Below are 15704 nucleotides of genomic sequence, written 5' to 3'. Positions count from 1 at the left end.
ACTAGGTGCATGGCCTGTTGTCGCCCCGAGTTGTGCTCGAGAAATAAATCACAGCGGCTGACATACAAGAACGAGCTGAATTAGTAGCCCGATCCCAAAGCGACTCTTTTATACGCCGTGCAGCCTCAAATCCCCATCACTTGCTACCACCTCCATCATCGAATCCTCATCGAAGCCTCCGCAAGCCTCACACTCTCAAGCTCCAATCCCTGCACAATACTAACCAGAAAATTCTCCCCCTTGTTACCCATAGCATGTACGATCACATTCTCTCCATACCCACAATCCCGCTCTCCGGCCGCAGCCTCGTCCCACTCAGCGAAACTCTCCTTCGTCACATTGGCACCCGCATCCTCAAGTAGCGCCCTCCCCGCAAACGCCCTCGCCTCCTCATAAGTCGCAAACGTCCCCCGCACACCCGTATCCCTCACCTCCCCACTCTCCTCAACCTCATACTCAACCCTCGTCACCAAAACATGAAACAGCGACTCCGGAATCCTCCCATCCTCGAGCACTGTACTGAACCCGCCCGAATTTGCACTCGTCAACACCCTCGCACGGTACGTCGTCCCATTCGGCTCAACAGCAAGAACAGCCAGACCCTCACGCTGTTGGACGTTGTTCTTCTCGAAATACGCCGGGTCAGTCTCATACTGCGAGAACCATTCTCGACGGAACCCGGCTTCGAAGAGGCAGCGGTGGGCGGCGGCGCTGGCGTGTTTGGGGGAGTCGTAGCTGCCTAGGACGCGGACTTTTTCGACGAGACTGTTGGGGTCGTGGTGGAGGTGGGAGATTGTGAGGATTACGTGGTGGAGTGAGGGCTTTGTGTCTTTTGTTCTGGTGGTGGTTAGCTAGTTGTTTGAGCTTGGCGTCATTGTAGATGAACTTACTTGGTATCCGACATTTTTGTAGCTTCGGGCTTCGTCATTGATGGCGCTGTCATGTCGGTGAATTGGTTATAGTGCATTTTCTTGGTATGCTGGTATGCAAGTGTGAGCTGTTGGTGAGTGTCATTGCGACGCGCCTTCTAGGCATGCTTTATTGCTGTGAGAGTCTTGCCTCGAGGGGATTAATCCTTGAAAAGCCTCATAGGCTGTGTGTGGTAGAGGTAATTGTTGCTGTGGCATGATGCGAAGATAACTGTCACCTGATGCCGAAAAGGGGCGAACCTGGCATGTCGGGAATGTCCGGGCTTGAAAATGACTCTCCTTCTATGGGCTCGGGATACTCCGGGCTCTGCCGGATTCTTGCCTCTCACACACTCTGGAAACTGAGCACCTCGTTACGCCAAACTTGCCCCTAAAACTATGCCGAATTTTGGTCAGAAGCGCTCATCTTGAGTTTCGGAAGTGTGCCTCTTCAACATCACAAGATGCGTGAAACAGAAGTGACGCCTCACGCCACTTCGGACATGAAAGCCATAATTCGTACTAGAACATGCTGGTCATGAGCACACAACGCTTGTGTTAAAACACACCGCAAGGCATCAGATAGTGTCAATTAGTAGAATATCCTCTAGTAAACCAAAGACACGATAGTAAAATACCACACATACAAGCAATATTTGCACTCACAATACTCCAGAACATCAGTCAACGCATGGATCCGAGGAAGGCGTCCGTCCACACCAACCAAACCGACGAGACATTGACCTCGATCCAAAAGCCAGCGGTATCAGCGGTTGACAACAGTATCAACGCAACAAGCGCAGCACTGGACCCCAAAGACATAGACTCGACACAAAACGACATCCCGCCACTTTCTGAGCTTGATGGGATTGACGGGCTAGAAGATCATTGGAGGGACGAACCAGATGGTAAGGAGAACCCATCTGAGGGAGCAGCAGTCAGTGAGAAGGCGACAAGGTCGCACGCTGAGGCTGTGTCGGGCGAGCAGGACCTGGCTGGCCGTCATGTGGTGACACTTAATACTGAGCATGGTTCATGGCTGTCGAGGCTGCAGCAGGAGAAGGAGGATTGGAATCGGGAGGTGCTGCGGGTGGATCTCTGCTAGGTAATTTTTCCCAGTGTTGTTGATGGTTAAAGCTTTTCGAAGTCACGCTTGGGTTGCGAGTTCTGATGAGTTGACTCTGACTGATGGAAATGATTAAGTAGCCTTCTCATCTGGATACGGCGACCTCGAGGCTTGAGCGTACTGTAATTAATGTGACGTCTTCCTCTAAATATACATACCTACTTTACAGCTTCAGCCGTACATTCGATGCTTCTTCGTTGATGCGTGAGCCTGTCTATACCCTTTTGTTCCCAAGCTAGACGCCTACCTCTTGCTGACCACACTACCCTCCTCAAATCACCTGTGTAGCAACAGTCCCAACCGGCCTCTCAACATACTCCATTACCCCATCAACCACGCTCTTCCTCGCCCCCTCGCTACTGGGCGTCTTCCCACTCAAATACTGCAACCAAACCAACCTGCTAATTCTCTCATCTCCGATATTGCCAAACTTCGTCCTATTGCCCTTAGGATCCTCATAATACGCCTGCAACCTCCCCTTGGCATCTCTACTCAGCAGCAAAACCTCGCCCTTCGGCAATTGTTTCCTAGGCGCTGCTGAGAAAAGAGCCTTGAACTGGTCAACAGACTGTCCGAATGCCTCATCACCGAATGACTGATCATTCTTGTTGGCGGAGAAATGCTGAGTCTTGGCGGTGAGTTGTCTCAAGAATCCATCCTTGAGATGGCTGAAATCTGTGTTCCTGGTCGGTGCAATCCTGAATACACTTCTGATCTTTCCATCCTTGAGTATCTCGTTCCAGATATCTTCGCTTTTTCCTGCGTCGAGAAGTGCTTCCCTTAGTTTATTTTTCTCACCAGGCACCAGCGTCGTAGCAACTGAGTCTTGTGTTCTGATGAGGCGTTCTTGGAGGGTGGCAATGTCGGGTACTGCGATGTACATGCCCACCACGTAGACTTGGATACCGAGGAATGAAACGGTCCGGATACCTAGGCCGACGAGTTGATACTCTTGGTCACCCTGGATTGGCATGGCGTCGCTCCCTTCGTTACCCTCCGGCAAGGTGATCATCTTGGGGAACGTAGGCACGCTGCTTGTTCCTGTCTCCACGGTATCAACCGCCACACTGGTATCCGGCACGATGCCCGGCACATTCGGTGCTGGCGCATCGTTCTTGACCAGTTTTGTCTCGCCAGGCCAGAAGTAGACGGTGCCGAACATGGCAATAGTTGTGACGATGATCCCGGCCGTGGCTCTTTTGTTCTTGTTCTTGATTTGCGCATATTCGACCTTTGAAGGGTCATGGTCTTCGTCTTTTGGCCGGTACTTTCGCTTCAGGTCTTCTGCTGAGCCGACAAAGGCAGGGTTGGGAGCATTTCCGGACCTGGCTGCGCTGGTTATGAAGGTTCGGCTGAGAGGTCGGAGAGTGGCATTTCGGCGAGCACAAGTGCATATATGCCGGGTGACAAGCGTTTGAAGCGGTGAGGACTGCATGATTGTTGTCTTCTTTGTGGTAAATTGAGTTCTCTGCAATACTAGTTGAGAGCAGCGACCACAGCGACCTTGGTCGAATCTCTGCTGATGCGGTCATCCATGATCTTGGAGAACCCCAGGCTTTGATACTGGTAGGTTTGCCGAGACACAGACCAGGCATGCAGGCATCTATCACTTCGAGTGCTCCAGTATGCCCGGGTAGGCCAGCATGATAATGTTGCCAGTGACCATGACATACGCCAGTGGAATCTAGTATATATCAATTACTGGATCGAGACAACTGCAGGAAAAGAAAGAGAATTGTAGGAGAAATAAGGTCACATTCTAAGCTCTAACCTGAGCTTGAACCAAAGTGCCAAGAACACCTCGCTGGCATGCTTGATCATACAGATATCAATCCACCCTCCGCTGCGCTGGCAAGCTCATGCCTTCTCAATATTCCACCCTTCGTAGTCGTTCTCCATGGACTTCGCCATAGATGAAACGTACTCTGGCATACCACCGGCCCTGTAAAAATGTGTTAGCTTACGCAACCTGCGAGTGAGCAGTACAATGACTTACCAGTTCAGAGGTTCGACCTTCCGGCCTGGAATGTTAGCACCCTGATACCACGACTTGGCCAATGGGAAGAGTGTGACATCCCACTTCTCGTGCATTCTCTTGCACCAGTCGTCCTCGTAAGCCTGTGTTGCTTCGATCCTCGTAATCTTCTCCTCCTTAGCCTTCTCCAAGAGCTTGGCCAGGAACTCTGCTTGAAATTGTGTGCAAGAAGGTCCGTTCGAGAACGCCGTTGGTGCCTGTGGCCCGTAGAGGAAGAACATGTTCGGGAATTCGGGCATCGCAATACCCATGCTAGTCTTTGTGCCGTCTTTCCAGTGATCGGCGATGGTGCCACCTTTTGTGCCCTGGATGTTCAGTTGGGCGAGTGAGCCGGTAACAGAGTCGAAGCCAGTGGCAAGAATTATTACGTCGTATTCGATCTCGCCCATATCCGTCTTTATGCCGGTTGCTGTGACTTCTGTTACAGGATGCTCGTTCACATCGATAATCTTGACGTGCTCTTGATCCATGACCTCATAGAACCGTTGTTCGAGCGATGGACGCTTTGTGCCCCATGGGTGAGGTGCCTTTTCGGGCGCCAGGAGTCTCCTCTTCTCGGGATCACTGATACGGGCGGCTACTGTCTTTTGCCAGAACTTGTATGCTTCCTCGTTGGCCTTCAGGTCGAAAAGCATATCTTTGTAGGTGTTGAGCCAGAATTTGAAGCCACCCTCCTCAACGATGAGTTTGTGATAGAACTTCTCCCTTTCCTCTGGGCTGTCATCAAATGTGTTCTTGTCGATAAAGTCATATGTGAAACCAGAAAAGGTATGCCTTGTCTTCTCGAACTCTTCCTCATACTTGCCTGCCTTCTTCTTTTCCTCCTCTTCCTTGGGGTCAAGCGGGCGCTGATGCATAGGCAGGCAGAGGTTTGGAGTTCGCTGATATACGGTGAGCTGCTTGGCTCGGTCACCGACTTCTTGAGCGACCTGAATGCCCGAAGCACCCGTCCCAAATTGAGCAATCCGCTTGTTCTTGAGGTTGACACCATGCTGTGGCCATACTGCGGTATGGTAGATCTCGCCTTTGAAATTGCTCAGACCTTGGATGGGAGGTGTATATCTTCTGGATGCAAACCCAATACAGGGGATGAAATACGTGCAGTTGATCTCGCTTCCATCGGAGCACTCAACCAGCCACTGTTTCTTGTTCTCGTCGAACATGGCCCCGTCCACGTGCTTGTTGTATGTGATGTGTTCACTGACATGCCATTTCTTCTCGATATGGTCAAAATATCTTCGGAGTTCTGGACCGCCGGCGTAACGCTCCTTGAATGTGAAGTCTTCCCATAGCTCTATTGCTTTGGTTAGTGTGACAAGCGACAGTCCGAGCCGGCTTCTGCGTACCTTTGTCGAATAGCTGGTAGATGGGTGTATCGCTGTCTACACGTGCGCCGGGATAGCAGTTCCAATACCAGATACCTCCAGAAGCCGCTCCTTTCTCGTATATCTTCACACTATACCCCAGCTTTCGCAGCCTGAGCGCGTTAGCATTTCTACCAGGGCTTGAAATTGGCGCACTTACTTGTGGAGGAGGGTGAAGGAGCCGAAGCCTGCTCCTACGAGCAGAACATCGACGTGCTCAATCTGATCAGTGCTCATGGTGGTTTCGGAATCCAAAGATAGCTAACAACAGAATATCACAACACCGTCAAGGAGGAACTTGATCGAGAACAATGGCCAGACCAGAGGTGTCCTTTCATACTTCTATCTACAGCGACCTCGACCGGGTCTGTGACGGAATACCCCCGCGTATCTGAGTATATTCGCGTTCATGTCTGCATCAACCATATTAATAAGTGTGAGGGGTTGAACGGGCTAACGGAGTGGAGCAGAGATTTGGACAGATTCCGCCGAAGTCGAATGATGATCTTCATCGAAGTCCAAATGAGGACTTTGGATCTCATGCAGACTCGAAGCTCGACTCGACAATGTCATGGTTTCCGGACAGGTAGCGGGGAGACGAGAATTAAGGTTGACCTGTCACGAAGCGGAGGATGGCAGAAGTGGCGTCAGATCCTGGGGTATCTGTGGGGGTGATCGAACTAGCGCGCTTTTAGCTCCAAAGACTTGTTCTTCGGTGTTCGGTCGATATAACTCGGAAACCCATGCATGAACACAATCCGGGACTCTCGAAAATGAAAGCAAAGCAAGAAAGCCATTAGTCCAGGCACAATAGACATGGTTTTGTAGCTCTTTGGATTCTCGAATCCGTGAGGAGAAACACCGTGACTGGGATCTTGGGGTCCAAATTGTCCAATTGAGACGCTCTGCGAACAACGAACACGAGCGTGTCCTTGGTATCGCAGTAGTGGAATACAGTGTCACGTTGTCTATGCAGATATCGGGATGCTTGACCTGTACAAGTATCAAGACCGACCGATAAATGTTCCGAGATCACGTGATAGCCGTACGAATGTATTTGCTTGCGATAGCAGCAGTCGCAGTGCTGTGTAGCTGCCTCGGAGAGCCCAACAAGTATTGTCCGATCGCCAACACCTATCAGTGAAAGCGTAGGTCCTGTCCGAACTGGTGCAACGAAGTTAGCTGTCTCTGGCCGACGCTCGGGGCGTCGGCCGTTGATGACGCAATCCCAGTCTTGCCCAGACACGTGATCCTGAATCTGAGGAACGATTGACTCAGTTGCTCTGACTCGTGCATACCAGCCATAACTATTCGCATGAGCTTGCGAGCGGAATACACTGTTTGGACTGGAGTTCCCCGGCTTCCCTTTTTCAGCTGGTGCTGTCGCTTGACCGGAGCTTCCTGGTGGAGACGCTGATCACGAGCCCCATTCCGGACAGTAGTACTCGTATGTACAGTACTGTAGACATGGTTCCTCTCTCCACATGACTAGGCTAAGAACTTCCACTGTGGCATGTGCGTGCGCTACCTGTGGACGGCATGCTTGCAGACGACTGAGATGAGGCCAGCATTGCCTTCTATCAAAACTAGGACGTCACAGTTGCTCCCAGGCTGGCGGCTACTCATTACACCTTAGGATGGTCTTCACTCGCTGTCTGGCAAGGCTGGCTCAGTGTGGCCGTCCATGTCACCGTGTGTACGCTCAAACTCACGACTTTGGGCTCGTAATGACTCCTCGAGCCTCTGAAACAATCGTTCCAAGATCCATTCAGCCTCATCTTTGTCCTGCATTAGAGGGCTGTGTTGGCCGATCCAGCTCCATTTAGGGATAGTATGCTGGTCCTTGTCCCGAGCCCTCGATCCGGGTGACTTAGGCTGAAGCGGCGCTTGTTCATGTGCAGCTTGCGTATGCTTGTTGCCGTGGTGCGAATGAGCTTTCGGCTTAGCGTGAGGTCGTCGATGCAGACTGCTGTCTGACTCATCCTCTCCAATCAGTCGCAGGTAGAAGCTCCATTCCACGTAGGAGTACTTTTTGGGTGTAGTCAGCTTTGTATCGGCGTACACTTTCGGGATCTGAGATATCAACAGGTGTCGATAATGGTGCTCGGCCTGGGCGCGCTGGTCTTGTTTTGTTCGAGCTTCTTTCTCGTCCTCCTGCTCTGAGGCACCCCATGCCTCAGCCAAACGATCCAAGATCTGAATGTTCTTATGATCGAGCTTTTTGCGGTCCGACGCGTCAAACACTTTGGCAAGCCCTGGATGTAACTGCTTGAAATTTGCCCAGTCTTCATCCTGCTCTTCTTCGAAATCTCCCTTTTCCTGATCAGCCACCTCCGGCTGAACAAGTCTGATCTTTCCGAAGGTTGCTCGATATACTCCAATCTTCAGCCGCTCTCGAGTACGACCGTCCGTGCTAGGAAGAAATGATATCTCTCCCAACCATATGGTAGCATCCTTGATCCCCTTGACAACGGTGTCTCCCATACTGCTTATGAGAATCGTCAATGTCGGTACTGCAAGCAGTGACCAGAACACGAAAAAAGGCTTGCCACTGTTCGACATGGGGTAGAAGTCTCCGTAGCCAATGGTGATGATACTGGTATAGCTAAAATATAATGATTGAAAATAAGTCCACTGCTGGTTGCGTTCTGTCTTGAAGAAGACGAAAGCACCGACAAACCACAAGATTGCAAATGCTAACGTTGAGACGGCCAATCCCATATACCTTCTTTCTCGAGCTGCCATATCCTGCACGGCGCGCATGGCTTCGAACTCGGTTTTCCGGCGCTCCAATTCAGCCACATGATCATCAACGGGATCCATAGTCAGGTCTTTGGCGATGTCTGAGTTGAGACGAAATACAGGCTTGACAGGAAGCTTTTTCTGTGTCTTTACCGTAGAGACTTGCTTGACGACGCGGCTACGAGCCTTCTCTGTCATGCGGGCTGACAGCTTCTCAGCACCTCGATCAAGCACCAAGGAACGAATACTGGAGACAACCAGACCAATGGTGATGATACCGCCAACGGCGATCGGGAACAACAGACTGCGACCAAGATGTGTGACAGGGGTGTAGTCGCCGATGCCCACGGTAAGGAGTGTGAAATCGATAAAGTAGACAGCGTCCAGAAACTTCCAGTTCTCAACATGAGAGTAAATCAAGGCGCCGACAAGCAGATACACGAGGAAGGATATGGTCTGCAGCATCAAAGTTCTCTGGGCGACGGTAAGCTCGAAGTCCTTGCTGTATGAGCCCCTGTAAGCACCCCACACGGTGATGCACATCAGATATGAGATTATTTGATAAAGGGACGCAGCGAAGAGCCCGTAGTAATAGGCCTGTGTGAGTGCCTGATTCTGCACATTCGGAGCATCGAAGGCGGTGGTAGAGGCGTAGCTTAGGAGACCTATCAGTAGGACTGATGCAGCCCAGAAGCCGAGGATGGTGATGGGCTGGGCTATTTCGAAGCGCACCCGCTTGGCCATGTTGAGCAACAGAGAGAGATTGGCGATAAGTGCAAATACAAGCGAGACAGCATTGACGGCGATCAGCAATTTCGGATCTTTGATATCAATGCCATGCTCTTCTGTCCCGCCAGGCGGCACTTCGACTCTCCAGTTCTCAACCAGGGCGCAGATGCTGAAAGCGTTCGCTAAGGGACCAAAGGTGCCGGCGACGAGGGGAAAAGCAGTGGAAGCATACCACCACCTCGTTGGCATCGCTTGTGCCTTGTCTTGTCCGTGTAGCTGCATGGTTGCATTGGTCGTGCCGGTATCCTCGTTGCCGGCACCATCGTCCTTCAGCTTTCCCAGAGTATCGTTGGCCTCCGAGGCCGCCTCGTGGATTGGACCATCTAGGTCTGGGTCGTTCATGGCTCAGCAAGGAGTAAAAGGCTGGCAGATTGAAGGGTCACTGGCAATGTACCATGAAGGAGGTGGTCGAATAGTTATGTTGGTCCAGGAAGGGGCGGAGGCTTCACGCCTATCGTCATATTATGTCAGGTCATCGTCGAGTTCATGGTCGTCGAGGTTCACATGATAACGATACGAGATTAGCACAAGCGAGTCTGCGCTGCTTCTGAGAATGCCACATGATCATCGCGTCGCACCCGTGTCTGGACATTCAAGATCTGCGGCAATCGCAGCCAAGTTTCGCTTCTGGGGAAGGCGCCAAGGAACTCGTCGATGACGCACTCCTCTGGCTACGCCAAAGCCTGGACTTATCACTATCTCAGGTAGGTACCAAGTGCCGTGCATGCAACAACTACAGTGGCAAAGCCCGGCAGGCTGTAGAGTAGACGAGCAACTTGCCCTGGTAGACTAGATCTGCGGTGTGATGTGGTGATCCCAAGAGCATCCCTACATACTGCTTCTCATTTGTGGAGAGCTACACCTAGGATCCCGGTTATCGAATTTCCATCAGCCTTGAGCCAGCAACCATGAAATGAGGACTTCGACAGAGATGAGTTCAATGTCAAGATGTCAATATCGAAAGCAGCTCTAGGACAGCCAGCTTATACCAACGACTTCGGACAGCCCCAAAGCGCCTCTCGAATACAGATCGATGTGCAATCCTACAGGTCGGAACGAGCAGGGTCAACCTTGAGGATACTGTAGATAAGTGTGCTCATTATATAACTTATGGCCTGAACAGAGGCAATAGTTAAGTGGCCCTCTTATTGGTTCTCATCTTATTCTCCTCTCATACAGGGAGGTCCGAAGGTGAAGCTCGATTCTGCTCGAATAAATTCGGAAAGCGCCGAAGCTTGGCCACCTTGTCTATCCTTTGCACACAGGGAGCTCGTCTATTCAAGTACCCTCGATTCTATCCCGATGTTGTCGTGACCTAAGCAAGACGTGAGTCGACACGAGTAATGTAGACCTTGTTGAAGCAGTCATGTTACATGTTTGACTCGATGCGATGCAATATATGTTGCAAGTACAGATGGAACGTGGTGAAGATTGGAGGGCAGAACGACCCCACGTGCAGATAAAGTTCCCGGAGTCGTGCAGAGCTTGTCCAATAGACGGTGCTCCAGAAATCCACACCAGCTGGCACTTATGCAGGCCCAGATTGTTTGATTCGATAGAGGTGGATTCAGCCTGTAACGAAGGCAGGTGTTGCCCAGTACAGCCCGCAAGTTGCAGGTCCGGACGCCAACTTTGTCCTTACAGTAGCTGTAGATTAACCTGCCTTGGAATTGCCGTCTCAATTTCATTGCCAGCCAGCAACGAGTAACCATCTTGGCGGTTGCAACGCTCTTTTCTGAATTATCGACGTCGATTTCCGCTCGATTGGCAGTCACAGAGTCAACAGAACTGGAAACGAGCTCACCACAAGCCATTGCAACAACCACCTCTGTCCACGCCGGCTGTCCGCTGTCACTCTTTCCACGTCTAGTCAATCATCCCACTTTGCGCAACCTCAACCGCGACATAATTCCCAACCACGTCGACCTCTGACTTCGACCACATGATCTCGCTGCGACAGCGATAGCTTTCCTGCCATGTTGCGGCCCGCGACGCCGCTGTCGATTCTGCTGTTCATATCCTTCGTTCTACTCTTGATATCAGTAATATCAACCCCAATCATCAATGGAATTCCTATCGCTCGCTATGAGGGGGTCAATTTCGGTGTTTTTGGATGGTGTAAGGACAGTGGGGGATGTTCAAATGTCCAAGTAGGATGGAATACTGGTATGGTTCATCCCTGAGAGGTCTTGCGCGTATGCTAAACACATCAAGACGAGGCGCTCCCCTCCCAAAACGACGCCGACTTCAACCTTCCCTCGAGCGCGAGACATAGCCTGTCCTCCCTCCTTATCGTCCACCCGATCGCTGCCTTCTGCAATCTGATCGTGCTCGGCTTAGCTATTGCTGCGCATCTACATTCACCTTCGCATTCGGCACGATACTTACTGGCTCTGCTGATCCTCCTCCTGCCGACTTTACTCGTCACACTCCTCGCCTTCCTCGTTGATATCCTGCTATTTGTGCCTCATTTGCAATGGGGCGGGTGGATAGTGCTTGCCTCTACCATATTAATTACTGCTTCGGGTGTTGTCACTTGTGCTATGAGGAGGACTCTCGTATCGCGAAAAGCCCGCAAGAAGAGAATAGCAGAAAATGCTGAAATGAGCGGCGCAAACTTTTATGCGAGACAAGCTGAAGAATCCAAGATAATACCCTCAACAAGCACCGAGTCGAGAGCGCCCATGGTGAACGGTGCCCCTGGCGCTGATGACCTACCACCGTTCCCTTCATACGCATCTAGGCGCAGCCAAGAAAGACCAATCAATGGCCCTTCTCCGGTCGGTCCAGTCTCGGCCACTTCTCCAATAGAAGGTGGTAGATACTACAATGGACAGCGATCGAGATCAAACAGTCGTCCAAGACAGGAGGACTTTGGTGCCCCGCTTGGAGTAGTAAGGAGTTATGAGGAGAGACCACCTGTGCCTGGCCTACCCCCAGCTCCGAACAGAGGCGGTTACGGCCCTCCAAGGGGTGGCTATCCGCCTAGAGGTGCAATGTCGTCAAGAGGAAGCTTCGGCTCAAGAGGCCCGCCACCTTCACCATTCAGAGGTCGCGGAGGATATGCTCCTCGAGGCCGAGGTGGCTATGATCCAACACCACCCGGTGGTCCGCCGGACGTTATGATCCCAGCTGGTATGAACCGAAGACCACCACCTGGTTACGGTCCGCAGAACCCTGCAGGAATGGACGGGGGATACGGTCCGCCGCAAGGCTCCAACCGCAACTTTTCAAGGCCAGACGAGCCAGGATTTGAGCCACCAAGTCCTTCGATCTATGGTTCAGAGGCTCCTGTAGGTCATGGTGGGTTAGCGTATGGTTCGCGAGCACAATCTCCGGCAGCAAGGCGACAATCGCCATATGGTTCACGAGCACAGTCTCCTGTAGCAAGGCGACAGTCGCCGTATGGCTCAAGAGCACAATCACCGTCGGGCGGCCTGCCGCCCCAAGCCATGCCACCAGCTATGCCGCCAATGCCTGATCAGTATGCTCCAACCATGCACCAGCGCTCAACAATAGGCATGGACTCGGATGTGGCAGGGATGGTGGAAATGCAAAGGGCGCATCCTCCAGTTCCGCATCAACCCTCCGCAGCCCAAGAGTTAGTACTATCATACCTTCAGAATAATTCACACTAACACAGTCTAGGTACGTCCCACCACGTGCCGGCTGGCAATCAGGACCTAGCTCTCCCACTCATCAAAACAGAAGACGCGTCAATTCGGGAGGCAGCGACTATATGGAAGATGTCGACCCGAAGTTCGCTAAACCACCAGTACCGCCTTTGCCTTCTACCACACCATCTGCACCGCCAGCCGAAGCCTTCCACGAAAACAACCGACAACATGTCCCTTCCATTCTTCTAGCAGGTCACCAATCCAATCCCAACGAACCCAGCCCCGAATCATCCGATTCGCAGATCAACAACCCGAACGTGATAAACTCGAACATCCCGCGTGAACACTCCTACGAAGACCTTCACCCCGGCGCCCGCAGCCCAGTCGAATCAGAAACAAGCAACTTCACATCTGTCTCCCAACGACCCATGAATCCAAACTGGCAGCCAGGCCACCCCGACGGTTTCAACTCCTTCGGTCCTGGTGGCAACAGAATCGTACAAGAACGACAAAGACAGAGACAGCAAGATATTCTCTTTGCAGGGAACCCGGATTTCGAACTACCGGGCATGGGTCCACCAAGGAGCGGTAACATAAGAGGCGGATACAGAGGTTTAGGAAGAGGTGGCGGTGGATATAGGGCCCCAATGAGGCCGCCTCACCCGTCAGTGCTGGATAGCATGGGGCCAGATGGGAGGTATCCGTCGCCTGTGCCGCCTCCGACTGGTATGAGCGGTGGTGGGTCCATGAGGGAGGTTTGATGATTTCTTGTGACTTGCACAATCTGTAAATACTTGTTTTCTTCATCTAGTGTCTTGTTTGGGATATCTGGGATGTGTCTCGTCTGCAGATCTGAAAAGGGACGATTCAGGAAAGACGGGCTGGTCCACGTAGGACCGTGTACATATTGTAATGCCTGTGTGTATCTACAGCTGTAGATTTATTACGAGTAATGACGACTGGAGAGCTTTCACAGTACTCCATCAGTCTTAGAAGCAACATCGCGTGATACGTTAATGTGTCAAGTGTCAACGTGTATTAAATCTATCCGTTCATCAGGATCATGATAGCCAACGATCCACCTCACTCCCGCCGTCCGGGCGCGCTCCCAGAGTATCTTAAGAATTAAACGCCCAAGTCTGCTCGCTCAACTCCGAGATACATCCCAGATACAGTGACCAGGCGCAGCCACACACAGCCACACGACGTCCACAACCCCCATTCGGAACACCATCACCCACCCAACAACCCCAACTCAATCTCCATCGCCTGCAACTCCGACCTAGCTTCACGCAACAACCTCACTCCATTAGCAGTATTCACACCCCCACCCTCCAACACCGCAATCTCAGCCTTGATATCTGCGATCTCTTCCCGTTTCGACTCCCGTGCTAGTTCGCGCCGTTTCTGCATCCTGCGCCAGGCTTGGTCCGCAGGGGAGAGGGTGGTGTCGTCTGAGCTGGAGCTTGAGTCTGAATCTGAATCTGAATCTGCTACCAAGTCCGCTTTCGAGCCAGACTCTGCTTCTGAGTCGTCACCATCGACCGAATCAGTTTCGTCCGTGGTGAGTGTGAAGTCGGCTGGGACAGCGAGGGAATCTGCTGGATGTGTCAGGTCCTCGGTCAAGCCGGTGAGCTCGCGCTGAGATATACCACGTGGGTTGGGCGATTGGTTGAGCTGGCGGTATTTTGCTGGGAAGAGGTCGTCGTCTGAGTCGTAGATGCCGTGGTCTGGATGTGGTGACGATGGATCGGAATCGCCGTTGATGGTTTCTGATGCTGGTGTGACGGGTGGAGAGGTGACAGCCTTCTGGCTTGGCGCGGTGGAGGTGAGTTGCTGTATGTTAGATTCAGCAGTGATGGACGAAGTAGTCGCAATTACTTCTGGCGCTTGTTCTTGGGATAAGGCCTGCTCAGCTGCAGATGCGGTGTTGGCGGGGTCCTCTGGGTTGGAGGGCTCGGTTTGGACAGCGTCTAGTGCATTCGTCTCCAAGCTTGGTGTCTCGACTGCAGGTGTCTCAGTTACTGATGTGTTGAGGACGTGGTCATCTATGGCTGGCTTCACGACATGCTCTCTTGTGGCAGCTGTTGCGGTGGTGTCCTCCTCGATATTGGGACCCTCCTGAGCGTTGCTGTTGCCGGTCTCTTCACTGGATGTCATGACCTCGTCCGGTTGTTCTTCGTCGGTTCTTTGTCGCTTCGCGGGTGGTGCCGGATTGTTGCTTTCTGGGAGACGATCTCCAGCACCCTTAGCCAGATGTCCTTCACCTCCAATTGTGGGCTCTAAAGTACCAGCAGTTTCCGTCTGCTCCTGTCGGAGTTCGGTCGCATCATCTGGGGTGCTACGAGCTTGAACGCTCAGCCGCAGCACATTAGCTCTGCCATATAGAGACTGCGAGAAGTGCTTTAGCATAATCTTGTAGCGACCCGGCTTGTCCAGCGCAAAGTCCTCGCTACCATCGTACCAGACCAATTCATACTTCGTGACGTCGAACGTGCTACCCATCTCAGTCTCAATCTGGTGGTGCAGAGTGTTGAGACTGAATTTGCTCCACTCGCATGTGCCTCGAGTCCTTGGCTTCAGGTCGGACATAGGTAGAATTAGTGTCCGTCTTTCACCGAGGGCAGTAGCATCAATGTGGACCTCAATATCATCCCAATCGAAGTTTGTGTGGTTTTCTGGCCTGGAAGGAGCTTGGTACGCTGTTGAATGGCTTGCTGTCTCAGTCTTCACAGTGGCTTCTTCTGTGTCGTCTGTGAGATCAAAGGGGTTCTTCATGGAAGAGCCAGGTTTCTGCTCTTCACCGTCGGTACTCATCTTCACCATGACCCAGATACTGTATCGAAGAAATAGGGTGGAGTTCGGCGGGTGAGACGTTGATACGGATCAAACTTCTGTCTGAGAAGGTAGGACATGTGGTAGCTGTTGAGATTTGTGGAGGTTGGCGCTGCTCATGAGTGGAGAGAATGTCTGAGGTTACCTCAAGGGCATCCTGATTGCGCGTCGATAATGAAGTGACATTACAGTCAACTGGTGATTGTAGACGGCGAAGCATATAAGATCTGTTGTAGGGGCGCGCCGTGGTTGTCTGACCAGGGTAGCCGCTGCGATTCGTCAGTACCA

General features: G+C 52.0%; 7 protein-coding genes across 7 annotated transcripts; 2 read left to right on the top strand and 5 right to left on the bottom strand.

Annotated features, from left to right (window-relative positions):
* Positions 1-155: 155 nt before the first annotated feature.
* PMZ80_008911 (uncharacterized protein) lies at positions 156-904 on the bottom strand (the record flags this gene model as incomplete). Its single annotated transcript, XM_064877307.1, has 2 exons — positions 156-837; positions 891-904. The coding sequence occupies 2 exons, from the start codon at positions 902-904 to the stop codon at positions 156-158; spliced, it is 696 nt and encodes a 231-aa protein (XP_064726809.1).
* Positions 905-1599: 695 nt separating this feature from the next.
* On the top strand, positions 1600-2013 carry PMZ80_008910 (uncharacterized protein; the record flags this gene model as incomplete). Its single annotated transcript, XM_064877306.1, has 1 exon — positions 1600-2013. One exon carries the CDS (start codon positions 1600-1602, stop codon positions 2011-2013), a length of 414 nt encoding a protein of 137 aa, XP_064726808.1.
* A 292-nt stretch (positions 2014-2305) lies between these two features.
* On the bottom strand, positions 2306-3469 carry AIM18 (Altered inheritance of mitochondria protein 18 mitochondrial; the record flags this gene model as incomplete). The annotated part of the gene is made up of 1 exon (XM_064877305.1): positions 2306-3469. One exon carries the CDS (start codon positions 3467-3469, stop codon positions 2306-2308), a length of 1164 nt encoding a protein of 387 aa, XP_064726807.1.
* A 422-nt stretch (positions 3470-3891) lies between these two features.
* On the bottom strand, positions 3892-5670 carry PMZ80_008908 (uncharacterized protein; the record flags this gene model as incomplete). The annotated part of the gene is made up of 4 exons (XM_064877304.1): positions 3892-3976; positions 4031-5363; positions 5416-5546; positions 5594-5670. The coding sequence occupies 4 exons, from the start codon at positions 5668-5670 to the stop codon at positions 3892-3894; spliced, it is 1626 nt and encodes a 541-aa protein (XP_064726806.1).
* Positions 5671-7077: 1407 nt separating this feature from the next.
* On the bottom strand, positions 7078-9306 carry PMZ80_008907 (uncharacterized protein; the record flags this gene model as incomplete). Its single annotated transcript, XM_064877303.1, has 1 exon — positions 7078-9306. One exon carries the CDS (start codon positions 9304-9306, stop codon positions 7078-7080), a length of 2229 nt encoding a protein of 742 aa, XP_064726805.1.
* Positions 9307-10940: 1634 nt separating this feature from the next.
* RIM9 (regulator of ime2) lies at positions 10941-13342 on the top strand (the record flags this gene model as incomplete). The annotated part of the gene is made up of 3 exons (XM_064877302.1): positions 10941-11130; positions 11179-12565; positions 12613-13342. The coding sequence occupies 3 exons, from the start codon at positions 10941-10943 to the stop codon at positions 13340-13342; spliced, it is 2307 nt and encodes a 768-aa protein (XP_064726804.1).
* Positions 13343-13814: 472 nt separating this feature from the next.
* PMZ80_008905 (uncharacterized protein) lies at positions 13815-15407 on the bottom strand (the record flags this gene model as incomplete). Its single annotated transcript, XM_064877301.1, has 1 exon — positions 13815-15407. One exon carries the CDS (start codon positions 15405-15407, stop codon positions 13815-13817), a length of 1593 nt encoding a protein of 530 aa, XP_064726803.1.
* Between the last annotated feature and the right edge of the window lie 297 nt (positions 15408-15704).

The sequence above is a fragment of the Knufia obscura genome (genome assembly GCF_036327395.1).
Source record: "Knufia obscura strain CCFEE 5817 isolate CBS 148926 chromosome Unknown scaffold_12, whole genome shotgun sequence".
Classification (NCBI taxonomy): domain Eukaryota; kingdom Fungi; phylum Ascomycota; class Eurotiomycetes; order Chaetothyriales; family Trichomeriaceae; genus Knufia; species Knufia obscura.
Note: the sequence above shows the minus strand (reverse complement) of the source record. Positions and strands in the feature narration are given on the sequence as shown.